This window comes from Myotis daubentonii, chromosome 13, assembly GCF_963259705.1.
Source record: "Myotis daubentonii chromosome 13, mMyoDau2.1, whole genome shotgun sequence".
Taxonomy (NCBI): domain Eukaryota; kingdom Metazoa; phylum Chordata; class Mammalia; order Chiroptera; family Vespertilionidae; genus Myotis; species Myotis daubentonii.
In genome coordinates, this window is record NC_081852.1 from 19,811,404 (window position 1) to 19,839,174 (window position 27,771).

The 27,771-nt window shown below is 44.1% G+C and overlaps 1 protein-coding gene and 1 pseudogene across 5 annotated transcripts; one reads left to right on the plus strand and one right to left on the minus strand.

Moving 5' to 3' along the window:
* Nucleotides 1-1,956: 1,956 nt before the first annotated feature.
* On the plus strand, nucleotides 1,957-27,771 carry ANXA7 (annexin A7). Of its 5 annotated transcripts, none has more exons than XM_059662383.1 (14): nucleotides 1,957-2,093; nucleotides 9,236-9,290; nucleotides 11,088-11,292; nucleotides 12,110-12,208; nucleotides 12,779-12,843; nucleotides 13,779-13,844; nucleotides 18,644-18,746; nucleotides 18,956-19,050; nucleotides 20,836-20,949; nucleotides 21,186-21,356; nucleotides 23,554-23,724; nucleotides 23,804-23,879; nucleotides 25,226-25,338; nucleotides 27,345-27,771. In XM_059662383.1, the coding sequence occupies exons 2-14, from the start codon at nucleotides 9,237-9,239 to the stop codon at nucleotides 27,465-27,467; spliced, it is 1,455 nt and encodes a 484-aa protein (XP_059518366.1). In that variant the 5' UTR covers nucleotides 1,957-2,093; nucleotide 9,236; the 3' UTR covers nucleotides 27,468-27,771. The 5 variants fall into 5 exon arrangements, with proteins under 5 accessions (XP_059518366.1, XP_059518369.1, XP_059518368.1 ...); XM_059662384.1 differs by lacking the exon at nucleotides 1,957-2,093 and adding an exon at nucleotides 8,858-9,144; XM_059662386.1 differs by lacking the exon at nucleotides 12,110-12,208.
* LOC132214600 (uracil-DNA glycosylase-like) lies at nucleotides 7,821-8,837 on the minus strand (annotated as a pseudogene).

Sequence of the window (27,771 nt, forward strand, 5' to 3'; positions counted from 1 at the left end):
TGCTGGGCCCTGGCTGGGTAGCTCAGTTGGTAAGAACATGATCCCTATATACCAATGTTGTGGGTTTGATCCCAGTCAGGACACAAACAAGAATCAACCAATGAATGCATAAATAGGTGGAAAAACAAATAGCTATTTCTCTCTCTAAAATCAACCAATAAACTAAAAAACAAAAACACCAGCAGATTGCTGGGCTCTACCCCTAGAGTTTGATTAGGTAGATCTAAGGTGAAATCCAATAATTTGCATTCCTATCAAGTTCCCAAGCTATGTTCCCAGTCTGGGACCAAACTTGAGAGCCATTGTAAAGGTAACGGACTGGTTTCTGCTGTGGAATACAAACTCTCTTAATGAGTTGAAGACACTGGTCTGGGGCCTAGAAATTGCCTCAAATGTTTAATGCTAGTGTTAACTTAAGAAACATTCAAACCTGTGAATAATTTTTGTGAGTTTATTTGAGCCAAACTATCGACAATTGCCTGGAAGCAGAATTTCAACGAATTTAGATAATGCTCCAGAGAATGGTGGTTTTTCACCTTGTTTAATACTTTACAATCAAAGGAGTTACATGACATCCATTGGTGATAGAGAGGCGGGAGAAAGCAAAACGGGGAAACCTCTGTGATTGGATAAAAAGTAAAATGATAGACACATGCTTCGAACCTGGGACCCTTCAGTCCGAAGGTGGATGCTCTATCCCAGTGGTTCTCAACCTTGGCTGCACATTAGAATCACCTGGGAATCTTTTTAAAATCCTGACTTCTGGGCCTCATCCTCCGGAAATTCTGTTTCTTTGTTATGGGGTGGGGCCACAACATTAGTAACAAAGAAACAGAATTTCCGGAGGATGAGGCCCAGAAATCAGGATTTTAAAAAGATTCCCAAGTGATTGTAATGTGCAGCCAAGGTTGAGAATCACTGCTCTATCCAGTGCCAGACACAGGTGAGTACAGGATAGTTAACAGTCAACAATTAACAGATAACAATAAAGTCAGGAAATTAGTGGTTGGACTCCACCCCATTGGCTGTGCCCTGAGAGGTCCAGAAAAAGCTAAGCTTCAAATTACCCTGACATTCCACAGGTACCTTATCTTAGATGCAAAAAGACAACAGGCTCAGTAAAGATAGAACGCGATCTTTGTCAGGGAAGATACTGGCCTAGGACATGACTACCCACCATAGACTGCTTTTTAATTAAAAAAAATTTTTTTATTGATTTCAGAGAGGAAGGGAGAGGGAGAAACATCAATGATGGAAAGAATCATTGATCGGCTGCCTCCTGCCCCCTCCCCCTCTCTGGGGACCAAGCCCGCAAACAGGGCACGTGTCCTTTGCCTCAATTGAAACCGAGTCCCTTCAGTCCGTAGGCGGATGCTCTATCCACTGAGCCAAACCAGCTAACCTAACGTTTTAACTTCAGACCATCCCTTGTGGCCCCTTTAGGTCTCTTGAGTTTGCAAGGCGGCCAGGCAGGCCTTCCCTGAGCTGCCAGGTTAGCATGTGCCCCGTTTCCTGCACACACACGTGTGTGTGTGTGTGTGTGTGTGTGTGTGTGTGTGTCAGATGACATGGCTCCATCTCGCATAAGGGGAGCCTGGCAACCCCCAACGACCCCCTTCCGGTTTGGGGCGTTCCGACTCTAGAAACACTCATTTCTCAGAGGGCAAATAACCACACCGTTCTAGTCCCTGAGGATACAGGGGAGGCCGGCTTACCCAGGCGGAGCGGCCGCACCAGGCCTCCAGTCTCAGCCCTTCCCGCCCCCCACACTGCAGGGGCTCGGGGACCCCTCAAAGCCACGGAAACTGCCCCCGCGACCTGCCGGAGCCCAGCGGGACCGGGCGCGGTCCGCGTGGAGAAACGCGGTGGAACTGGTTGGCCCATCGCAGGTGGAGCGGCGGTCGGGCGGGGCCGGGAGAGGCAGGGGCTGGGGTCCGGCCACCCCCGGCGGGGCCCCGCCCAGGGGCGTTCCCTGCGGCGGCGGCGCTGCTAACGGGCCGCGCGGCGGCCCCCGCGCCCCGCCCTCCGCGGCCCGCCCCCGGCTCCATCTTGCCGCCGACTGGGCTGGGCTGTGACGCTGCTCCCGGTGTCAGGTGAGGAGCGGTGCCCCCTGCCCCGGCCACCCCTTCGCCCCCTCGCCCCGGCCGCTCGAGGCCCCGCGCCGGGCCGTCGGGGAAATGGGGCCCCGCGCGCGTCCCCGTTCCCGGGGCGGTGCAGGGGCCCGCGGGCTTCCCGGGTGGCGGGCGACTCGGGGTGCGCGTCTCCGGACCCCCTGCCCGGAGTGCAGGGGTGGGGTAGGCGCGGCGGCCGCCCGGCGGGCGGAGACGGGAAGCCCTGCTCGCCGGTTCTCGGGGCCGCTCGCCGGGCGGAGGCCGGGGGGCCGGGGCGCACGCGGGCAGGTGGCCCGCAGGTGCGGGGCTGCGGCGCGGGCCGGGGCCTCGGGGCGGCTGGGAGGAGCGGCGGGCAGCGCGCAGAGCCGAGCCGGCCTGGGGACGGGACTTCCCGGTGACACAGCAGGTTTGGGGAAACTCGGGAAATGCGCGCTGTGCTCACCGAGTGGACGCTGGACGCAGCGCGTGCGCCGGCCCGGCGGGCAGTTGTTGGAAACTTGCGGGAAGGCGCGTTCCCATCCGATCCCGCGCCCGGAGCGGCGCCGCCCGCGCATGCTGTGCGCACCAGCCGGTCCCCGCGAGCGCTGCGCGCAGGGGAAATGGCCGCGTCCGCCGCGCGTGGCGGGTGGAGAGAAGTCATCCCACTGCCTGTGAGCTCCCTGGCTCTGCCGGCCGAGAGGGAGCTGCTCTGATAAAGCGATCGGCCCAGCTACGTGTGCTGAGTGTCATGAGTGCCGCCGGCTGGAGACGGGCAGGCGCGGGGCAGGGTTCCTTCTGGCCGCGGCAAGTGGACGCCGCTTTTCACTCCACGGTGGCTGCCTGCCTGTCCACGCAGAAGCCAGCTGTGCCTCCTGCCCTGTACCCCGTGGCCCTTGCTGACTGATGGAAATGGCCCTTCCGAGAGGCAGGTTTTGGAAATTGTATCTGCTCTTGGCCATTATCGTATCGTTCACTCCTTTTCCTATTTGTTTCCTAAACTTCCAGCAGCTGCCTCTTGGGTTCCTGGGCTTCATGCCATCGGACACTCCCATAGTGAGGCCCACCCCTTTTCGCTGCTGACTCACTGGGTGGAGATGGTTTTGGAGAACCAAGAATGATTTTCTAGTCTTTTAAATGCAGTTTCCCAGGGAGAATGTTACAAAGAAAAGCTCTGCTTCACCAGGATGGCCTTACTATGCTTTGGGCAAAGTTGAGTAATTTCTTAAGTCACCCTGGGGTTTGTGTAAGCTTTTTTACACACGCTTTTGAAATGTACCTTTTGATTAGATGATACTTGCCCAATTCCAAAAGAGTTAAAGGTACATTATGTCCTAGCTCTCCTTCCTGGAGGCAGCCACTGGTTTTCAACTTCCTTGAGGGGACTTTCAGGGTATTCTCTACATGTTCAAGGAAGTAAACGTATTTCTTTCCACATTTGGGTGCAAATGACCTATGTCATTTTCAACACCCCCTTACTAGGACTTAGGGATAATTTAATATATAAGAAAAAAAAAAGAGCTGCTCATTTTCAGTAGCTGCATAACACTTCATTGTATGACTATCCATAATCTATTTAACCTGTCCCTTACTGTTGGACTTTTAGGTTGTTTTTAACTTTTTTCTATTATAGATAGTGCTGTAATTAATAGTCTTGTACATATATGTGTTATTTGTGCAAATATTTCTATAAGATACATCTCTGGAAATGGAATTGTGTTCTAGTTCTTTATGTAATTACATTTTTCAAAATGTAACCAGATTCACTTTCTTAAAAATTGCATTAAGTTTTCTCATGTGCAGATAGTCTTTATTTTCATTCTGTTTTTAAACTCTTGTTGACGTAATTCCTCTAGCCCTTTAAAGGTAAAATTTAAGAAATGCAGAAATAGGACTTTGTCACTGGAACAATTCCTGGGATTTAGAAATTTAATTGTTTTTTTGTAGTCTTTGGTACGGTAACTACTTGTTGCCTTAAAAATGTTATGTATGTGTTTCATAACTTATTTTCAAATGGTCTGACTGTTGTTAGATGTTGTTGTCCCTTTACTCCTTATACCACCCAGGCTTAGAGAAGAAGAGAGCCAAAAACATTTTAGTTTGTTCCTGTTTTTACATCCAGGCCTTTGTATATCAAATAACTATTTTAGAACTGAATCAGTTTTCTTAATATCTTACTATCTTTTTTATTAACTTACTAGAGGCCTGGTGCATGAAATTCATGCACTCGGGGGGCGTCCCTCAGCCCAGCCTGTGCCCTCTCATAGTCTGGGAGCCCTTGGGGTATGTCCGACTGCCGGCTTAGGCCCGCTCCCCACAGCAGTCTGGCTGAGTGGTGCTCCCCCTGGTGGTCAGTGCACATCATAGCGAGCAGTTGAGCATCCTTAGCATATCATTAGCATATTATGCTTTGGTTGAACAGATGACCGGACATTTAGCATATTAGACTTTGATTATATAGGATAAATTTGACTCAGTATATGCCCATTTATTTTAAATTTAGCAAGTTTTCAGCTTCTATCCTGTGCTTATGTCATAAGAGACACTATAATAACTTAAACTTATTACCTCATTTTTCTATATTGTATACTCAAAAGGCATGATACCTTCTCATCTTTATCAGCACCTAGGACAGTGCATATTACATAGTGGGTTTTTATAAATTTTGATTTGGATTTGTTTGGGGTCTTTATATAAAAATAATACAAATCCTTTACAGCCATATTGGGGAGAAGAGCCAAAACACATATTGAAAAAATCAGCAAATTAAATGGTAGATCTGGACATGTCAATATTCTAGTACCAAAATATGACTCTCAGACCAGCAGCAGCAGCCTCTGGAAGCTTAGTTATAAATGCAGAATCTCAGGCTCCATCTCAAAACTACTGAATCAGAGGCTGCATTTTAACAAGATTCCCAAAGGGGCTCACATATATATTAAAGTTAAAGAAGTACTGTTTTATCTAGTACATTGTTCAAAGAAGGGAGAAAAGATTTGAGCTGGATGAGTGAGGAGAGGTGAGTGAGCTCAGGCTTGAGGCCAGGTCAGCTAAAGATAACAGTGGTTTAAGCAGAGATGTGCTAAGAGTGGTTCAGGTGGTAGAGATTTCGCACTGGGAGTTAGGTGTTGGTGAAGATAAATTGAATAGATAAATTGGAACCAGTAGTAAGGAGATCTGACTGTCAGGCTAATGAATTTTCATTCGATACTCCAGCAGTAGTCATTGAGGAGTTTTGACCTGAAAAGTAATACGTGGAAAGAGCAGCATTTTAGGAACGTTCACCTAGTGATGGTGCCCAGGAAAACTGGAAGTATGAGAGTATAAACAAATAAATGAAGTAATTTTAGTAAAATGGGCATCAAGCAATGAAAACCTGGTCTAAGGATATGGCCGTGAGAATAGAAATGACTGAAAGGATAGGAGAGGCATTTCAAAGAAGAAGAGAAAAATAGTATTGGGTTACTTACTATATTGGAGTAATAGGTAATTTAAGTAGCAGTACTATTGACAGATATGGGATATTAAGGGTGATCTGGTGGGGAATGAGTATTTAATTGCACACAAAAACCTTCTAACTAGCTTCTATCTTTTTTTATCTTCACTGACAAGGTCAACCTTTTTTTTAAAATATATTTTATTGATTTTTTACAGAGAGGAAGGGAGAGAGATAGAGAGTTAGAAACATTGATGAGAGAGAAACATCGACCAGCTGCTTCCTGCACACCCCCCACTGGGGATGTGCCCTCAACACAGGTACATGCCCTTGTCCAGAATCGAACCCGGGACCCTTCAGTCTGCAGGCCGACACTCTAGCCACTGAGCCAACCGGTTAGGGCGCACTTCCTGGACTTGTACTAGTATGTGTACTTCCTTCACCAAGTTAGGGAAGTTTTCTGTCATTTTTTCAAATAGGTTTTCAATTTCTTTTTTTTAAAAATTGATTTCAGAGAGGAATGAAGAAGGAGAGAGAGAGACAGAAACATTAATGATGAGAGAGAATCATTGATAGGCTGCCTCTCGCATGCCCCCCCATGTGGGATTAAGCCCGCATGTGCCCTGACAGGATTGAACAGTGACCTCCTGGTTCATAGGTTGACACTCAACCACTGAGCCACACCAGTCGGGCTCTCTCTCTTTTCCTTCCAGCACTACATGTTGTGAACGTTGGTATGCTTAACGTTGTCCCAGAGGCTCCATACACTATCCTCATTTTAAAAAATATATATATTTTTATTGATTTCAGAGAGGAAGGGAGAGGGAGAGAGAGATAGAAACATCAATGATGAGAGAGAATCATTGATCGGCTGCCTTCCGCATGTCCCCTACTGGGGGTGGAGCCTGGAATCCGGAAATGTGCCCTGACTGCGACTTGAACGTGGGACCCTTCAGTCTGTAGGCCGATGCTCTATCCACTGAGCAAAACTGGCCAGGGCTGTGGGGTTTCTTATATGTTACTTTTATTTTTTAATAAGTTTGAAATTTTTCAAAATCTGAAGTTTATAAAAGTAAAGGTAGGGTTTAATCCAGGTATCTATGACTATATGTTAACTCTTATCCATTATAACATTGTTTCCCAGAATGTGGTTATATCACTACATAAGAGGATTTCTGTGGCATGTGGGAGTATTTTAATATTTACATATTCATCTCAATGTTACCTTCTCTCTTTTTTTTCAAACTTCAACAACCTTTTATTACCAAACTGTTGCAGGTTTAACTTTGAGCCCGGCTAACAGCATCTCTAACAGGAGCTAGGATGGAGGTTCAGCCCTAATAAAGATGGTCTCTTAAAGGATTAAAAAAATACAAAACATCCACATAGAAATTTAACTGTGACCTCCTGGTTCATAGGTCGGCCCTCAACCACTGAGCCACATTGGCCGAGCATATAAGTATTTTTTAAGAGTGAAATTCCCCAGAGTTGCAGAAAATGGTATCCCAAAGTGATTTCAGTCCAGAAAAAAAAACAGCATTTAGCACTATGCTGCCTTTTCTCCCAGTTCAAGATACACATGGGAGAAAACCATTTCCCTTCTTAAAAAAACAAAACAAAACAAAACCCTTTCTCCTCCTGTTCTACTTCCACTGCTTATTCCTAGAAACACCCAGAGAACAGTATAAACAAGGCCCGGCCCACTTCTCTCCTGGCCTCACCAGTCTGAAGGCTCGCAGCAGGGATTGTTCTGAGGAATTTTCTCCTCTGCTACGATCAGGAAACTGACCCCTAATTCCTGGGAACCGGCCAACAAAAATCCCATTTCCTTCCAGGAGGGGCCTGAGGGCTCTAAAGGATCAAAGGGCAGTGGACCTGGCCCATGTGCCAAGGGGTCCTTTCTATATAAAAACACCTGACACCTTATAACCTAACGTTGAACCTACAGGTAAAAGCGAGCAGCAGCTGACTGAGATACTAAAAAGGTGCTTATCTCTCCATCTTCAGCCGTAAAGGAAACAGAGGGGAGGAGAGTCCAGAAAGGAATTTGACCTCCTCTCCTTTCCCAAAACTTTGATGTGTCTTCTAAGCCAAAGCCAAGTTCCTGAGACAGACACGTGGGCACAGGGCACAGAGTCTGCCTGATAGCACTGCCGCTCCTGGGCAGCCTGGCCTCCTGGGCAGCCTGGTGCATGGCCCCTTTACTGAACCGTTCTCCCTCCCTGGTGTGCATCGTGGTAAGGATCACTAGGGCAATTATTTTCTCAGTTCAACTTCGTCACAGACAAATACTTCAACAGCAGCTTCTAGAAACTGCCTGGAGGGGAACCCCTCCCCCCTTTTCAGGGTCACAGATCCTTCCAGTTGATGGGCTCCTTGCCAGACTTTTGCAGCAGCTCGTTGGTTTTAGAGAAATGTCTGCCCCCAGAGAACCCTCTGTACACGGACAGTGGGCAGGGATGGGCAGGGGTGGGCGGTCTGCAGGATGCGATGGTGCTTCCTGTGGATGGCACTACCCTTCCTCTAAGCTTGGGAGCCCCAGAGCATGAAGACGAGGCCACTCGAGTTGTGCTTTAGCCAGGACACACCCGACTCGGGGAACTGCGCCCAGCCCTTCTCCGTATGAGACCTGGCCTGATGTGCTGGCACCGCGAGGACAGCGTTGAGGAGAACACCTTCCCTGGCCCGCCCAGGTCCCGCTCCACGGCCAGGACGCACAGCACCATCCATGTCTGTGGACGGCGCGCCATGAATGTCTTCCACGCCGCGCGCGCGGAGGAGGAGCAGCCGTGAGCTTGACTGGGCCCATGACATGGATCCCGGCCCAGGGTGACACCTGCACGGCTCCTGTGCTGCACATTCGGGTGCACGTGAAGACGCCGTGGGTGGATACACTGTGATGTCTTCTGCAGCAAATCCCATTAGCTTCGTAAAACACGGCTTCCGAACCCGCCGCTAGGTGCTGCTTCCAACTCGCACCGAAACCCACCGGCGGGTAGCGAGCCGCGAGTCTCTGCAGGTCGGCGCCTTGTTCCGGATGCGGACCCACTGCTCGGGCGGTGGGTGTGCCGGGCCCCTCCTGCTCCGCCCGGGCCTTCTCGGCGGGGCTCCCCGCTGCGTCCCTGCTCTCGGGTTGGCCGGCTCGGGGCTGCGGGCACGGGGCTGCGGGCACGTGGCTTCCTGGCGGGGCTGGGGGGGTGGGAGGAGAGCGGCTTCTGGCCGATCACCCCGAAGCTGGCCGGTCCCCGCGAGGCTGGGGGAAGCCGAGGCGCCCGCAGGCTCCCACCGAGGGGGGTGGGCTGGGCGGGGGCCATGTGACCTCCTCTTTGTGGCAAGAAGACTATTTCACGTTTTCCCTGTATGGAAGTAATATAAAGCAACTTTAAAAATAGTTTTAAGTGAAAAATAAACTGGCTTAAAAGAAAATAGTTCGTAAATAGAAGTACTGGTAGTATTGAGATACGACAAGAATTGTATGGTATGCGGAGAATGGTGTTGGAACACTTGCTCTGCTATCCTAACCCAATTGGTACCAATGATGAGATGAAGAAACACGTTATCAGCGTTGCTTTACCAGCCCCAATACCCACATTTGAATGCCAGCCAGACTCTTGAAAGAAGGTGTATTTTTTTATAAGATCCTATGACAGTATATGTCTACAAAGGCTGTAACTTGTATAAGAAATCACAGAGGACTTTTTTATTGTTACAGAATGTCCTATCCAGGCTATCCCCCCACGGGCTACCCACCTTTCCCTGGATACCCTGTAAGTATTGCCCCTTAAATACTAAAATAGCTCATTCCCTGGAGCAGGTGCTGTAGGACTAGCCCTTGACCGAGCTGACAGATAGGCCAGAGCAGGGCTCGCCAATCCCCGTGCCCGAGTGCAGGAGGGTGCTGTGGGGGACAGAGCATCTGCATGCCCTGCGGAAAGCCAGCAGCTCTCGGCCTCAGTCTGCTATGGCCACGCGGGGAGGCAGGCCCAGTGAGGCCAGGCCCTGCATTTCGTCAGGTAAAACAAGCAATCTGGATTTTGTTGAAATTGACCCAATTTGAAAAATTGGGAAAATAATTTTTTTTTTTTATTTCTTCCCATTTGGCTCCATCCCCTCCCCCCTCCCGCCCCCCCAATGTGGTGGCCTTTCACACTTGGCTCTCTACGGGGGAATTACTTTCTTTAAATGTTAAATGCTGTATGAGTCAATCAAATGTGTGTAAGCTAAATTCATCCCGTGAGTCACCGTTTGGTTTGTGTTTGTTGTTTTTTTTTGAGTCACTGTTCTTTAACCCTTGTGTTAGAAGGTTTAAAATAACTAGGAAGGTCTTGACTCAGAGATAACAGATTGCAGTGGATTAGAGGGTCCTTGATTTGTAGTCCTGAGACTAGTGTTTGGAGTACATTTTATCAACGTGCTGTCAAGTTCTGCCTGGTTGATGTCTGTACTCTGAGGACTAAACTTACAGCTGAGGCCTAAGTGAGAATCACGCATTTCAGTTTTACGCTCATAAGAATGCAGGGCTTGTTTCTGACAGCGCGTAGGAAGAGGGGCCTGCAGATTAATGATAATGTGTGTATCCTTATGTAAAGTGAATACATAGCTGGATTTATCAGAGGAGAGATGAGAATTACGACTATGTTTCCAGATGCCTGTGTACTACACTGGGCTCTGGCAATCATTTTCGTCAGTGTAGGGTAATTGCTGAAACAGACAACTCAGCCACCCCAGTGACTGGACTCAAGAAAAGCTCATTTCTTCCTTCAGGCTCCTGGAAGCCCGGGGGGTGAGGGAGGGGCGGGGAGAAGCCTTTGTTCCAGGTGGTCTTCAGGTTCCCGGGCCCCTTCCAAGTATTGGCTCTGTCACCCTAGCACCTTGGGGTCCTCCCCTTGGACCCTCTGCTTCAGCTGCAGATGAAGGAAAAGAGAGAGGAGGAAAGAGAGTAGGTTTTTAGGGGCCAGGCTGGAAGTGGTGTCTGTCACTGCCTGCATTCATTCACCGGTATTCGGTCATACGGTCCTACTGAACTGCAGGGCGGTCTGGGAAATGTAGTCTAGCTTTGTGGCCAGGGGAGGAAGTTGAGTGAACACCTGACAGTCTCTGCCTCTCTTAGACGTTGTCTGTTCTGAACCCACGTGTGACTCAGGTCACCTTTATTTTTCTGTTGTGTAACAGGTCCAGGTGTGTTGCAGGCGAACGAGGACTTTCTTACTTTAGTGTGGAGAGGTGGATCTTTCTCATATTTCTAGGTGCTAGGAAATTGAAGGAACTAATGAGCTTTGTGACCTGTTCCTGAGGGTTTGGGAGGAGCCTGGTTCTTACTCCCAAATAGAGAAACAGACGCCCCGACAACGTAGAATGAAATTTAACTGAGTTCTGAGAGACAAGTGTCCTGAAAAATATAGGATATTCATAAACTAGGGTAAGATACCAAGCCTTCTAATGGGCTTTTAATATGTAAAAAGAACAAGCTAGACCTTAACAGTCACAGCTGTTGGTTCCCTTTTTTAGGTGGGTCGTATTTCTCTAGGGTCACATTCATTTGAAAATATTTTCTGGTTTTGCAGCCGGCGGGTCAGGAGTCATCGTTTCCCCCTCCTGGGCAGTATCCTTATCCTAGTGGCTTTCCTCCCATGGGAGGAGGTGCCTACCCAGCAGCGCCAGGTAGTGGCTACCCCGGAGCTGGAGGCTACCCTGCTCCCGGTGGCTATCCAGCCCCCGGGGGCTACCCTGGCGCCCCACAGCCAGGAGGGGCCCCATCCTATCCAGGAGGTGAGTGATGGGCCGAGGCATCGTGGTGGTTTGGTTGCTACAGCACTTTTTCCTTCTCCCCTTTATCCTCCTCATTCCTGCTTGTTTCGTATGAGGTCAGCATAGCTCTTGGCCTACTTTCCGCCTTAGACAGCAAGGACACAGCTGGCAACATAGAAGGTAAACGTTCTCAGGAGCTAGCAACTGGGAGCAAGCTCAAAAATTAGGAAAGAAATTGGGAGAAATCTCATGGTAATAAAAGATCAATATTTAACAGTTTGATTATTTATAGTCTTAGAAGCTATTAAGGCTTTTTTTCCCCCCCTAATCCTCACCGGAGGATATATTTTTACTGATTTTAGAAAAGGGGAGAGAGAGAGAGACATTGATGTATAAGAGAAACATCGATCTGTTGCCTCCTGTTGCGCCCTTTCCGGGGATGGGATCGAACCCGCAACCTAGGCATGTGCCCCGACCGGGCATCAAACCAGCCACCTCTTGGTGCATGGGATGATGCTTCAGTCAACGGAGCCACACCAGCCAGGGCAGATTAAGGCATTTCAGTTAGCATGATTGTGACCTTCAGAATAGCTTTGTCCAGAGGGGAAAAAAGTAACTTAGCATTTTTATACGGTAATTTACTAAGGCAAATGAATGAAGTAAAATTTTAAGTTTATTTTTTAATGGGGAAGGAGTTGGTGAGAAATTGAATTTAGACCAATAGGGGCCAGAAGCATTAATAGCACCTTTCCCCCCCCCTCACTGTTAATAGTAGATATTTTTCTAAAGTTTTGTCTTTAGTCATGAGAACTGTCACTAGAGTTGATTCTTTCTCTAGTTCCTCCAGGCCAAGGGTTTGGAGCCCCGCCAGGTGGAGCAGGCTTTCCTGGCTATACACAGCCTTTTGGAGGCGTCCCAGCACAGGGCCCCCTACCTGGTAGGTACCTGCTGTGCAGAGACAGCCCCAGCATGATAGTGTGAATTTTTCAGTGGCCACTGAGAGAGATTAGTTTCTGCTTGTCAACAAACATTTGTGTTAAGTACCTTTGTAAATAAATTTAAGTACATGGTTTCATGAAATGTATGAATTTGGTGGAAAAATATAATTAGTAAGATTGAAATAAGACCCACTTTTTCAATTAAAAAAAGAATGTCCTAAAGCCAAAAAAGCAAAACCTTGTGGAACTTCTCTGCTCACTCCGGTACCACAGAGGAAACCACCCCCGGAACTGTGTCCTCACATCCTCTCCAGATGGAATCAGAATTTAATATGACTCAAGTGTTTTAAAGAAAAGTGTATTTGTTAGGCTATGATGTAGGACATGGAATATTAGAAAAGGCTCTTATGACCTAGTTTGTTGTAGATTTAGTAAGTTATACTGAAAAATTATCCTAGTGAATAACATGGGAATGTTCTTATATATTTACATAATTCATAATAACCAGTGCTGTTTTGAAAAATTAAGCCATATAAAACCTGTTTTTCTGGATGTTTTCAAACGTGTAGGTGGCTATCCCGGAGGACAGATGCCTTCTCAGTATCCTGGAGGACAAGCTCCTTACTCTTCTCAGGTATTGTTGCTCCTGCCTTTTTTTTTTTTTTAAATATTTTATTGATTTTTTACAGAGAGGAAGGGAGAGGGATAGAGAGTTAGAAACATCAATGAGAGAGAAGCATTGATCAGCTGCCTCCTGCACGCCCTCCACTGGGGATGTGCCTGCAACCAAGGTACATGCCCTTGGCCGGAATCGAACCTGGGACCCTTCAGTCCGCAGGCCGCCGCTCTATCCTCTGAGCCAAACCGGTTAGGGCTGCTCCTGCCTTTAAAGTTTAGTCGGGGTAACTGACTAATGCCAAAGAAGAGCCCCTCTCCTTGGCCACATTAGAGCACCACAGGAAGCGGATGAGATGGTCCATAACAGCGATTTTCAACCGGGGCAGGAGCCACAGGAATTTTTAAAACACGCAGTATCTGATTCTTTAGTCAGGGACACTGACCTCTTTTCCCTTAGATTGTCAAATAAAAAAACGACAACAGCCAACACAACCATAGCCACCCAGTATGAATGAATACAAATTATACCTTTTTTTTTTTTTGTCAGATCAGCAGAAAAGATAGTATGTTTTTTGGTGTGCTGCAGAATTTTAGTAATCAGTTTGTGTGTGCCATGAGATGAGAAAGGTTGAAAGTCGCCGTTCTATAACATCACCTAAGACTTTAAACTTTGCTTCTGATAGACCCCATGCTCTCTTTGGTTTATCTGCTGTGAGTAGTGGCCTGATGACTTTGATAAGACAAACCTAGGTCCCTTCTCACAGGTGCTAATACTTATAATTTTTTCATAGAGATTCGCTTGGGCTCTTAGCATGGGTTTTAGCTCTTTTTTCTCTTCCTCCACTGGCAGTTATAAATACCAACTTGGGTGACTGGTGTTTCTGGCACTGTTTCCTATAGTGTGGTTTTGTCTTCCATTTTTACCTTTATAACTCTCCACTCTTCTTTCAGATCAATACAGAATCCTTTCCTTCCTATCCTGTTTTCTCTCCTGTTTCTTTGGACAATAGCAGTGAAGTGAGTAAGGTTTTCTGCTCTTCACTAATTTCTAGTTTCCCTACATAAGCCTTCGTTTGTTTCTCATTTCTTGTGTATTTGTCTCTCACCACTTCCTGGGGCTCAGCTGTATTCTGGTTTACCTTTATGTCCCTGTAGTGCTTGGCAGCGCTTTAAACATGGTAACCAATTAATTGTTGAGTTGATTTCTCAATAGCCCCAGAAAGTCTCCTGTATGTCAAATCTTTGCCTCATCTCTGTATAGCTCCTTGTTTTAACATTTTTATTCTTTAATTGCAATGTTAGCTCTTTATATCTTTTGCAAGTTACCAGGAACATAAGCAGTGTGCTTTTATGCTTTCTTTTATTTATTTATTCTTGCCAAAGGATATGTTCATTGATTTTATTTTGTTTTTTATTTTTTTTGTTAATCCTCACCCGAGGGTATTTTTCCATTGATAATTTAGGGAGAGTGGAAGAGAGAGGGAAAGCGAGAGAGCAACACATGGGTTGGTTGCCTCCTGCACGCACCCCAACCAGGTCCTGGGTTGGGGAGGAGCCTGCAACCAAGGTATGTGCCCTTAACTGGAATCGAATCCGGGATCCTTTGGCCTGCAGGCCGAGAATACTGTATCCACTGAGCCAAACCGGCTAGGGCTGTTTATTGATTTTAGAGAGAGAAAGAAGGAGAGGGAGGTGGAGGGGGAGGAAGAAGCTGGGGAGGAGAGAGGAGGGCGGGAGAAACATCGATAGGCTGCCTCTTGTATGTGCCCCGACCTGAGATGGAACCCCTAGCCTGGGTATGTGCCTGCCTGGGAATCAAATCCCCCACCTTTGGTGTACAGGATGACGCTCCAACCAACTGAGCCACCTGGCCAAGGCAATTTGCTTATTTCTTTTTATCCTGTCTTTTCATAAAGATTAGCATTTTCAAGCGTTTTTAAGGCTAAGGTGGGAGAGGGATTGATTACAGTATTTGAAGAAAAATACCTTAGCCATTTTCTGGCTTACTTTCCTGATTTGAGGAATTTTAGCTCCAGATGGATTAAGAAACTTGTCCAGGGCCACACCACACAGCTAGTGAAAGACAAAGCTGAGACCAGATCCTCGCTGTTCTGACTCTCAGACCAGTGGTTTTCCCATTACACAGTGCTGCTTTGCTGATAGAGCAAATGACATTCCTCCAAAGCATGTAGTAGATTGTTTTCAGTCCTTTTGTCATTGTTGCAGTTGTGAGTTATAAGTCTTTAGGTATTTTTGATAATTCGTATGAGAATTTTTAAATTTTAGTTGAAGTATGCATATAATTTTAGAGACATTTTATGACTGAAAGAGAAAAGATTTTTAAACAGAAAGCACTAAAAGTAAAACATACACATGCAGCTTATTTTGTGTAACAATTACCATCTTAAGGTAGAGCTAAAACTAATAGATGGAATTCGCAGAGTGGCATGTTTTGAAGAGCTTTTAGGTGGGAGTGGGATAGGGTACCTTGTGAGGGGTGACTTCCCTGCCACTGAGAATCTTCCGGTAGAGGTAGGTGTGTGTGTGTGTGTGTGTGTGTGTGTGAAGATGTAAAGAAAGTTTCTGTCTTATTTGGGCAGTTGGGTCAGGTAACCTCTTTTGATGAACCCAGTAGTAAGTTTATGGTAGTTTTTCAGCAGGGAGATTGAAATCAAATGGGTATCAAAGGTTGGAACTTTTGGTGGCAGAAGATAGTGTAGACTTTGCTGTGCTGAGAAATCTCCCCTTAGAGTTTTAACCTCAACAGCATGGACCCTGATTTCTCTGAACTTAGTATAACGCCGAAAGGATGAGTATCCTTGATGAAGATTCACTTCAAATTAGACTTTCAACAAAGAATAAACAAAACCAGTTTTTCCTAGAGATGCAAAATGGAATAGTTTTTGTTGTTTTTTTTTAAGAAAGAATGAGATGACGGGATATGAGAATAATTAGACAGTAATTGATGAGGGTTAGTTTCACTATCTCGTCCGGTATATTATAAACAAAGGCTTCTTCCCTACTTAGGATGTTAGTGACAGTGATTACATCACAGGAAATTTCCTTAGTTTCCTGATGCATTAAAGACTCATGTAAAGGCAATATGTTGAAAAAAAATTTATACTTGGATATTCTCAACAAGTAAAATAATTTTAGTTTTTTCCTAAAACCACTATACACACAGTTCTTGTTAGTTTTCTACTTAACATTCCTGGCTTAGAAACTAGTGAAGGATTGGTTGGTAAAGCTAATGGGTAGGAGAAAATGTTGCTGAAAGAGTGTGAAGGAGTGGGAGGAATTATTGACCGCAAATGTTCGTTGAATGATGGCTTGGTCCCCTCCATCCCACTTACTGTGCCCCCACAGGTGCTGGCACATTACTGTATTTGATGGGTATGAGTCTAATAAACACAGCTTCTGTTACCTAAAGAGCAATGGGATCGTTTTGTATTTGAAATTATGTCAGTTGCATGTTTAAATGATATTTTAGAGAATAAAATTAATAAGCAAAATTTAATAAACAACTTATTGGGTTAAATAAAATACATTATTAAAGTTGAATTTAAAAAAATGTGGTAGGATATCATCGTTTCATTCCATTCTTTTTTAAAAAAAAAAATATTTTTTATTGATTTCAGAGAGGAAGGGAGAGCGGGAGAGAGAGAGAAACATCAGTGATGAGAGAGAAGCATTGACTAGCTGCCTCCTGCATGCCCCCCCCCTTGGGGATTGAACCCTAATCCCAGGCATGTGTCCTGACTGGGAATCGAACTGGGACCTCCTGGTTCATAGGTCGATGTTCAACCACTGAGCCACGCCAGCCAAGCCGTTCTAGTCTTAAGCTCTGATGTGAATATTTTAAGAAAACTATTGATGCCCTCAGTAGATAGAGTGACAGCCTCTGGACTGAAGGGTCCCAGGTTCGATGTTTCTATCTCTCCCTCTCCCATCCTCTCTGAAATCAATAAAAATATATTTTTAAAAAAGGACAACTATTGAATTGTTTCATAGTTTTGCATTTTTAATTTTTTTTACTTTTAATTTTGAAGTAATTTTACACTTAAAAAAATTGCAAAAAATATACATAGAATTCCTGTAAACCCTTTAGACTCAGATTCTTCAAATGTTAATTTCTTACATAAAAATAGTACAGTGATCAAAATCAAGAAATTACATTGATAAGATACTATTATCCAACCATTTCACTAATTGTCCCTGCAATGCCCTTTTCTGGTTCAGAATCAAATCCAGGATGAAATATTGCATTTGTTGTCATGTCTTTTAAATTTCCTTTAATATGAAACAGTCTTTAGTTTTTGTTGTTCATGACCTTGACACTTTCAAAGAGTACTAGTTATTTTGTGTCATATTCCTTAATTTGGGTTTATCTGATATTTCCTCATGATTAAATTCAGGTTATGCCATTTGGGCAAGAATACCACAGAAATGATGTTGTGTTCCCACTGTATCCTACCAGTAGGCACTTATTGTTGACTTATTCTTTTACTGGTAATAATTGGTTTTGATCAAACTTTTACCCACTAATTTTAACATCCATTGATGGTTCTTGCCTGAAACAATTATTACTGTGGTATTGTCATCCGGTAATTTTTAAAAATTTCTTCATAGATTTCTGTTTTAAAAATATAGTATCTACTTTGCTTTCTGGTTTATTTCCTTATAAAATCTATGAAGAATATTGTACCTCCTGGAATCTCTAATCATCACTTTCATTTGTGCCTTTTTTCGGAGAAGTTTAATAGTGGCAAGGCTTATTAAAGCAAAAAGCGAAAGTATACTCTCGGATAATAAACTTGTAGCCTAAGCACTAAACCAAAAGAAAAAAGAAAAAGTACACTGTAGAGAGAGAGAGAGAGAGAGCGGGCAGGCTAGAGGAAGCTGCTGCCTTTTGTGCTTTTCTTAATATACGATGTTTTATTTTATGTCTAATAATCAGGGCTCTTAGAGGAGCTTAAGAGATATTAACCAAATTATATTGCTTATTCAAAACCTCCTTGGGCTACTCATGTTCTGTTTTACTAAAGCCATTATTATATTCTTGTCTTTAAATCAAACACTGCTACTCATCTCACACTATCCAGGGATCATTTATTTTTCTCCTCCTATTTTACCAAGAAGGAATTCCAAGTACAATTTGATGGTTCTCAATCTTTTCCTTACTGTGGGATTCAAGGACACATTATATAGCCCCTGCTTATTCTTGATCCTTTGCACTCCTCTCCTTGCCTCTAAACATATCCTATATCCCAAGGAATTCCAAGTGGGATGCAAGGCACAGGAAGATTGTCACTAATTTTGCCAGCTTTGCTCGACTCCTGAAAGTGTGGTAGCTGACTGTCTGTTGGCATGAGGGAGATAAGTCTTTCCTGGCTGTTCCAGTATGAGCTCTGAGACCATTGCTCATATCCTTGGCCTGAAACGCAAACACTGGCCTCTTTGCCTAAGAGTTTTGACTGGGAAGTCTTGAATTGTCTTTCCAACAGAAAATCCTGACTTGGATTTTTATTTTTAATTTTTTAATTTTTCTGAGTTTATATGAGCCAAACTGAGGACATATGCCAGGGAGCAAGATTTCAAAGGTTCCTTGATTTTTATTTTTAGTTTGTATTTTTTTTTTTAATTAAAGAAGGTGAACATTTTTTTCATATCCTCCCCCCCACCCCCCGTTTTATTGAGCTGTAATTGACATACAACCGTATTAGTTTTAGGTACACAGCATGATGATTTGGTATATGTACATCTTGTGAAATAATTGCCCCAGTAACGGACTTGGATGTTATGCCTCTTGTTCTCAGCCTGCCGCCATGACTCAGGGAACTCAAGGAACAATTCGACCAGCTGCCAACTTTGATCCTATGAGAGATGCAGAAATTCTTCGTAAAGCAATGAAGGGCTTTGGTAAGAAAAATGGATTTTTGTCTTATTTATAATGAGTTTAAGTGATTAAAGTAGAAATAAGCTTTCTATCATAAACCAACTTTATGTGTCAGCCCGTGGGCACATTCCTCTGTTTGATCTGGCACCAGTTACCTTATAAACATTTAAGCGATTTCCTCAGGGAACATCCAGTGCACTTATTCTTACTTAAACATGTTTGGTTCTTTCAGGGACAGACGAACAGGCAATTGTGGATGTCGTGTCCACCCGGTCCAATGATCAAAGGCAAAAAATTAAAGCAGCTTTTAAGACCATGTATGGAAAGGTAATTTTTTTCTTAAGTGAGCGTGAACAGTGACCCGTAGACCCTGCGTCCATGTCAGGTTGCACACTGTTGTCTTACTATTACTGATGAACAAAACAGCTCCGTTCCAGAGGCCCCGGGAGTAGTGTGTTCATTTTTTCTCTTAAAAGGCTTTCTGATTCTAGAGTAGTCCTTGGCCATGATGTCGCACCTCACACCAGGTCTGGTGTGTGGTAGATGTTCCGTAGAAAGTAGATTGTGACCACGGTCATCATCAGCGTGGTTCTCTCCTCTCTGTGGGGTGGGATCCACGGGCTTCTCTACAGAGCCCCTCTCATTCTTGGCCTTGGCATCATCTTCCACTCCTTTCCCTCCCTCTACACATATCCTCCGTTTCCGATTGCATGGAACTTCTCGCCGTTCTCTGCCCACACCATGACCTTGTATACTTCTGTGCTTAGTATACGTTGTTCTCTTGGCCGAGAAGACCTTTTTTCCTTTTTCTGCACGACAAACAACTCCAGGATTTGGCTTCAGTTAGCTACTCTGTGCAGTTTCCCTCATTGCTGAATGTTCTCTTCTGTAGCCTCTTTTGCCATCATAGTCCATACTGCCTGTTGTTGCCACGTCCGTGCCATTTGCCTGCATACACGTTTCCAGCGGCTCCTGCAGCACGCAGAATCCAATTCAGCATTCTCTAGCTTAGCCTTCAAGGTAATATGCCGAGCATATAGTTATAACTTTGATTTACTCACCTGTGAAAATGTTTCCCTCTAACAGAATTGGATGTCTTATTGTCCCACTGAACTCGCTTTGGTCATTCTTGCCCCTGCACTAGTGATTCTCAGCTTTAGCTCATCATCATAATCTCCTTTAGAACTTGAAAACACGTGCAGAGGAGCATTTGAGACCTTGCTCCCTGGCGAGTCGTCAGTTTGGATCGAATGACTCTGATAAAAATTAAAACAACAAAAACAAAAAAACACCACATCAGAACCTGAGTATTTTCCTCAACATCAATTTTTGTTTGTTTTTAAGAAAGATTCCACAGATGATTTTAATGCATAGCCAAGGCGGGAAACCATTTTTCTATTCCATGTTTGTTTTTCCTTCTTGCCTGAAATACCTTTCTTCTTCCTCTTTGCCTGCTAATTTTTTTTTTTCCTCTGTGCCATTGAGTGACAGCTACCACTGGCACAGTCCCAGGAAAAAGATGCACTCAGGGGTTTTCTTTCAGCGCCAGCTGCCAAATCCTGGCCCCACTGTGCCTGCTGATTTCTATGTCCTCTTCAAGATCTGGACTGAAAGCTTTCTTTGCATCCTGTAGCTCACTTTGACTTTTTCTGTTATTTATTTCTGTCCTACCTACTCATCTGGCGCTGGAGTACCGGCTGCCTTATACTGGTATCTCTTTTTAGATGTTTATCTTATTTTTCAAATAAGAACACCATGAGGATTTCTACTTCCTCATAGAACAAGAACAATTTCTTATACTAATAAATATCTGTTCATCGTTTTGTTCATTTGAATTGTTCTTTGTTTCATGTATTTCTTGTTTTTGTACCTGGTATAGTGATGGAACTACAGTAAGAATTTAAGTTTTTATTGATAGAATGAATAAAATACATCTACTTGAGTATAACAAACTTTAAATGTATATATTTACTTATTTATTGTATAATATCCAGATGTGAAATTTAGGTTTTCATAAAACAATTCAATTCCATTTTCTATATTTTTCTTTAAAAATGTAAATAACAAAATTTGGAGAGCACATATACTTAGTTTATACTTGTAATTAAACAGGATTTAATCAAAGATCTCAAGTCAGAGTTAAGTGGGAATATGGAAGAACTGATCCTTGCCCTGTTCATGCCAAGCACATATTATGATGCCTGGAGTTTACGGAATGCAATGAAGGTACTATATGTCATTTACTTTGAATGTTTTATCTAATGTAACACCACCCCCCCCCAAATTGTGGCAGTTCTGTATTCATAGTGACAACTAAATCATACATTTTTTCATATCTCTGACTATATAGAGCTTGTTAGGTCTGGAGACCAAAGAAATATTTGATGGAACAGTAAGATTTAATAACTTATGGAGATTTTGTTTTTCTTTTGTGTAATTCTTCCTTTCATTATTTCACATAGGGAGCAGGAACTCAGGAACGTGTATTGATTGAAATTTTATGCACAAGAACTAATCGGGAAATCCAAGAAATTGTCCGATGTTATCAGTCGGAATTTGGGCGAGACCTTGAGAAGGACATTAGGTCAGATACATCAGGGCATTTTGAACGTTTGCTTGTATCCATGTGCCAGGTGAGTACAGTGTGGATGTTTGTGTGAGGGTGGAGGGAACATTCTTTGCTGCCTGTTGCCAGTGAGCATCCTGCATTCCTTTTAATATTGAGCCCCCTTGGAATGCTGCCGCCTTTAAGAGGGACAACACAGAACCCAGTATACAAATTTCTCTGTAGTCACTGTTGAGATTTATTTCTGTAGATCTGGCTTTGGAAAGGAATCAGAAATCAGTTTGAAGCTGTGTCGTGGGATGGGATGAGTCTGTGCTTTTGAGCTTAGCCCATTAAGTTCTCCCACTAACGACGGATACGCAGGAGTGCCCTGGAAGTGCTGTAGGGCAAGAACTGTGTGAGGAGAGCCAGAAATGCAGAAAAGTGCTTCAGGATTCACACAACTATTGTGATTGGCACCTTCCTTATTCTGATTCCCCAGATGTGCTGGAGAGGGGACAGAAAATTCTCCAAATAGGGTATTTGGAATGACATTATAAACACGCTTGGAACGAGACAATGAGGGTTTACTTGAGCAAGATGATGCAAAAGACTAGCATGCCGATTCAATCTCAGCAGGTACTGGCTGTCCTGCTAGTGCTCAAGGTCGGACAGCCCTGAGGGGTCTCGAAGTAGAGAGGCTCTTCAGGGCAAGGGAGGGAGTTGCAGGAAAAGCAGTGAGCCAGAGTGAGTGGGTGTGCGTGTGGACGTGAGAAAAGAACACAAGTGGATGAGAGGAAACGGAATTTACCTACAACAGTAACGGAGCAGGGGAGGAGGTTGGCATTAGAAAGAACGAGAAGAAGAAAACGAACAGGAACGGATTTAACACTAAAAAATGGTGAAGACTTTATATGAGGTGTGGAGTGTCTCTGCAGGGTTCCAGGCCCAGCCGGTGTATAAAGCAAAGGGACCGCTTCCAGGGCGTAAGCAGAGGGACGGCTTCCTAGGAAACCGGGCCGTGCGTGTGTTTGAGTCTAAAGGCAGAAGGGAGGAATGTCCCTGAGCACCGCCTCCTGTGCTGTAGTCAGGTGTCCACTTGGAATCTGCTCCTACATGCCCCTGTGCCCAGGGTTCTTGGGAAGACAGTTTCTCACCTCAGGGAGCCCTCTCCATGTCGCTCCTCAGACACCGAGACTCTAGAGGACAGCCTTTCCCTTGTATTTCTGTTCTGGAGTGAAACCAACTGCCCATCTAAGCTTTGCCCTTGCTCAGGCTCACAGCTGCCTTCCTCCCGCCCTCCCTCCTACCCTACGGGAGAGTTTGGTATACAAATCGGCACAGTCTAGCAGAACTTGAGTTGTTTATACCTTCTTCTAAAAAGTTCATGCATCATTTTCATTTATACATTCATAATAAATACTTACGTATTAAGGTTACACTTGGAAAGGAAAGGAAGTTTATGAAGCCTCCATGTTCTATGTTCCCTCCCTTAAATTCCTTGAGGCAGAGACCTTGTTCCTCCCATGTGGCACATCCATCGGTTTGTTTCCCTGGAGAATATGGGCTGGCAGAGAGCAAGTGCTCGCTGCTTTGGGGTGCATTAATGAATACAGAGAGGAGTTAGGTGTAATGCATAGTGATCTTAAATCCTTGCTGAGGAGGAGAATAACGTCTTCCTTTAAGTGGTGGTTTATGTCTCTAGTAGAGATTTGTGTATGTTTGTGTGGTGTGTGTGTGTGTGTGTGTGTGTGTGTGTGTGTATGTGTATAAATCATATGTATGTGTATATGATTTTTTATGGAAACCTTTTCTGGTTTAATTTAGATCTCAGAGCCCTGAAAATTTCTCATTTTAACATAATCTCATTAAATCATGATCACATACTCTCAAATTCAAAGTTGGCAGTGCAATAAAGTACTAGTTACACGAGTAGTTCGTTTGGAAATGAAAACTATGCATGGCAAACTCAATGCATTAATCTTTTTATTTAAAACTTTTTAAAATTGATTTGAGAGAGAGAGAGAGAGAGAAACATTAATGTGAGAAATAAATATTGATCAGCTGCTTCCCACACACACCCCCAATCGGGGCTCACACCCCAACCAGGGAATGTGCCCTGACTCGGAATTGAACCCTCCACCTTTTGGTGTACAGGATGACGCTCCAACTAACTGAGCCACCAGCCAGGGCTAGGCATTCATCTTTAATAAATGACGAGATTGGAAAGAACATTTTTAATAGGACTTGTACCGCTTCCTTCCAATTTCTGCCGCCTCTTGCAGGGAAACCGTGATGAGAACCAGAATGTTAACCACCAGATGGCTCAGGAAGATGCTCAGCGACTCTATCAAGCTGGCGAGGGGAAGCTGGGGACAGACGAGTCTTGCTTTAACATGATTCTTGCCACAAGAAGCTTTCCTCAGCTGAGAGCTACCATGGAGGCTTATTCCAGGGTATGAGCCTTTATTTTGCAGGCCTGGCTTCTGTTTTAACGTGTGGAAATATTTTAACTCGATAACGTTTTGTCTGCAGGTGGCTAATCGAGATTTGTTAAGCAGTGTTGCCCGCGAGTTTTCCGGAAGCGTGGAAAGCGGTTTGAAGGCCATCTGTAAGATACTTTTGTGTTTTGCTTTATTTTGCTTCTCAATGAGTGAGCTTTTGAGTGCTTTTTGTTCCTATTAAGTAATGATAATATAGCCTCCCGGGAATCTGCTTAAGCAGATGCGGAGCCAGTCTGTGAATGTTCATGGCAGGATCAGTTGGGGTTGTTTCAGAATTATTTGATGTTTATTCTGTGTGCCCTTCTTGAGAACTATGCAAGAGTATCTGGTAGCCCTGGCCAAATACTCAGTTGGTTAGAGCGTCGTCCTGATAAGTCAAGGTTGTGAGTTCAGTCCCCGGTCAGGGCACATATAAGAATCAGCCAATGAAGGCATCAATAAGAGAACAACTCTCTCTCTCTCTCTCTCCATCCCTTCCTCCTTCTTTCTCTTTCCCTTTTCCTCCTCCTCTGCCTCACCTTTCCCTTCCTTTCTCTCTCTAAAAATCAGTCAATAAAAATTTTTTAAAAATACATGTTTATATATATATATATATGATAGATTGTAACATTTCCATTAAGGTGACTGGGAAAGCACTATGCAGCTATGAGTGCCACTACACAAACCATCATTTTTGAGCCCCCCCCCCCAAAAAAAAACACCACACAACAACAAACAAAAAACCACTTCTCAATTACTCAGCCCAAGGAGACTCTTTTCCCTTTTGGAATTAAATACCAAATCTCTGGTGTCCTGATATTCAGCCTAATGAACTGGAACTATTATTCTCATGGAGAATATAGGACTAAAGAGAGTATTAGTAACACATTGGTATTAGCAATTGAATGTCTTACAAATAATACTGTAGTATTGTAGCTAAATTATTAACGAACCATTCTCTACCGTCTGCAGGAAGAGACTTTGCTAAGTTAATTTAATAAGAAATGCCTGTTAGATTTTTTTGCCACAGAGCCACACTGGCCAGGGCAGATTTCTTATTCTGAAATCATTGCTCAGATCTGTGTTTTCTCTTTTATATTATTTGTATCTCATATCCTTCTCTGGGAAAATGTTCTATTTGACTCCTAGAATTCAGAATTCATCATTGCTTTTAAGTGAGATACTGCTAAGGCAGAGTTGCTATATATCTTCTCATTGTGAGGGGCAAAAATACAAAGAATCTAAGCTGTTGCATCTGTGGAGAGGAAATGGGTTTGGGGGGGCCAGGGGGAGTCTTTCAGAATTGAAGGTAGCTTGTCTGGTGCATCTAGAAAGAAAGGTGATACAAATCCAGGGGGAGAATATTTTCAGCTTCGGTTTCCGAGAGGATGGCGTGGGGAAGGACCACGGGCAGGCGAGAGGTGAGCGGGAGCCCGGAGCACGGGCGCGTTCCTGAAGCCTCTCTGCCTTGCAGTGCAGTGCGCCCTGAACCGCCAGGCCTTCTTCGCCGAGAGGCTCTACTGCTCCATGAAAGGCGCCGGCACCGACGACTCCACCCTGGTCCGGATCGTGGTCACTCGGAGTGAGGTGAGCCTTTCTGTTCTTGTCTGATCTCAGTTAATTTTGAATGTTGATTTCTTAAAAGTGCCTCAGTTGGGCCGAAACCGGTTTGGCTCAGTGGATAGAGCGTCGGCCTGCGGACTGAAAGGTCCCAGGTTCGATTCCGGTCAAGGGCATGTACCTGGGTTGCGGGCACATCCCCAGTAGGAGGTGTGCAGGAGGCAGCTGATCGATGTTTCTCTCTCATCGATGTTTCTAACTCTCTATCTCTCTCCCTTCCTCTCTGTAAAAAATCAATAAAATATATTAAAAAAAAAAAGTGCCTCAGTTGATTGTCAGTCCCTCAGGAAGACGTTAAGGAAAGGCTGTCGTTGTCACTGCCTCGTGTGAAGCGGTGGTCGTCGGCCGCTTTCCTCCAGGAGAGAGGCTTGCTTAGTGAAAGGGACCGCTGTACTGTCCGCGGGGCAGCAGAGCCAAGAGGTGTGCCCACCTGAGAAGGTCTGGAGGGACTAGGTTACTAGTTGAAGGTAGGTTGGAAGATGGTTTTGGGTTTTCATTTTACTTAGGTAAAAAATTGTCTAAAAGACCTATTTAATCTTATTGGTTATGAAAAATTCCTGAAATTTAGCATACCTTCCTAATCATAAAACAAAAAATTTATCTTTGTCTCTTTATCTAAATATAGCTTCAAATGTTTTCTTTGATTTTTAAATATTTATTGGGTATTTTTTATTGAAAGAAAACATACATATCCAGCTAAATTATACTAAAAAAGGTAAATTATCTTTAAAAGGACAACCAGAATAGGGTGTTTTATCTTTTTTTAAAATTGATTTCAGAGATAAGAAGAGGGAGAGAGATGGAAACATCAGTGATGAGAAAGAATCATCAATTGGCTGCCTCTTGCACACCCCCTACTGGGGATTGAGCCTGCAACCCAGGCATGTGCCCTGACCAGGAACTGAACCCTTACCTCCTGGTTCATGAGTCGAAGCTCAAACTCTGAGCCACACCAGCCAGGCCTGAATAGGGTATTTTATAAAAGCTCTTTATGTATTTGTTCATAGACCTAAATTTTCTATGCAAGCTATTTTTTTTTAGTTGCAATAAAATATACATAATGTAAAACTTACCATTTTAACCATTTTTTTTTAATACAGTTCAGTGGCATTAAGTACATTCACATTGTTGTGCAACCACCACCACCAGAATTTTTTCACCTGGAATTCCCCACTCGTTAAACAATAACTCACCATTCTTTCTCCACAATCCCTGGCAACCACCATTCTGTTTTCTGTCCCTATAATTGATTACCCCTAGGTACCTTAAATAAGTGGAAATATCCTGTATTTGTCCTGTTGTGACTGTTTTTTTCACGTAGGATAATGTCTTCAGGGTTCATCCATGTTGTATCTTGTGTCAGAATTTCCTTCCCTTTTAGGACTGAGTGATTTTATTGTCTGTATATCCCACCTTTCGTTTATCCTTTCGTCTGTCAGTGGACACTCAGGTTGCTCCCACCTTTTGGCTGTTGTGAACAATGCTGCTCTCAGCATGGGTACATATATTTTGAGTCCCTGCTTTTCATTTTTGTGTATATACCCGGAAGTGGAATTGCTGTTTCATCTGGCAATTATATTTTGTTACTGTTTTAAGGACCCGCCATACCATTTTCCACAGTGGTTGCCTATTTCACAGCCCTGCTAGCAATCCACAAGGGTTCCAACTTCACATCCTGGCCCACACTTGTTATTTTCTGTGTTTTTGATAATAGCGATTTGATTATCAAATGGTTTTTAAATGACTAATACTTTTGGAATAATAGAGGAGACCCGTACCATCCTTACCCGGTATTTTTACAGTCAGTGAATCCGACCTTCCTGGGTAGTTGCTAACCATAGAGTGTCAATCGCTTGATGTTATTTCCCCTCTGCTTTGATTCTAATTAGGACCTTTTCACTCTCAAAAAACAATTCGAATAAATGCCTTGGCAGCTTTTTTCTGACATTAAAAATATCATCTCTTGCGCGCAGATTGATCTTGTACAAATAAAACAGATGTTCTGCCAGATGTACCAGAAGACCCTGGGCACCATGATTGCCAGTGACACGAGCGGAGATTACCGGAAGCTGCTGCTCGCCATCGTGGGCCAGTAGGAGGGATTTTTTTAAATGAATGAAGCTGTTCAAAGCTTATCTTTCAAAGCAGTGCTGACCTGCATGCAGCGATGTCAACCATCATGTAACCAAAAGAATGTTTTATTGAAGACTGTGTCAGGCTTGTGCTTGTTTTGCACATGCGGTTATTGCCTTAATTCCAATGTTACTCTTCTCTCTATACAATCAATGTAAAGCCATAATCATAATGTAGATTTAATGGACTGTTTGTAAAGTATACTTTTCTCACTGTACTTATTCTAATCAGAATACCAAATTGAATAAAAATCACAACAATCTCTAA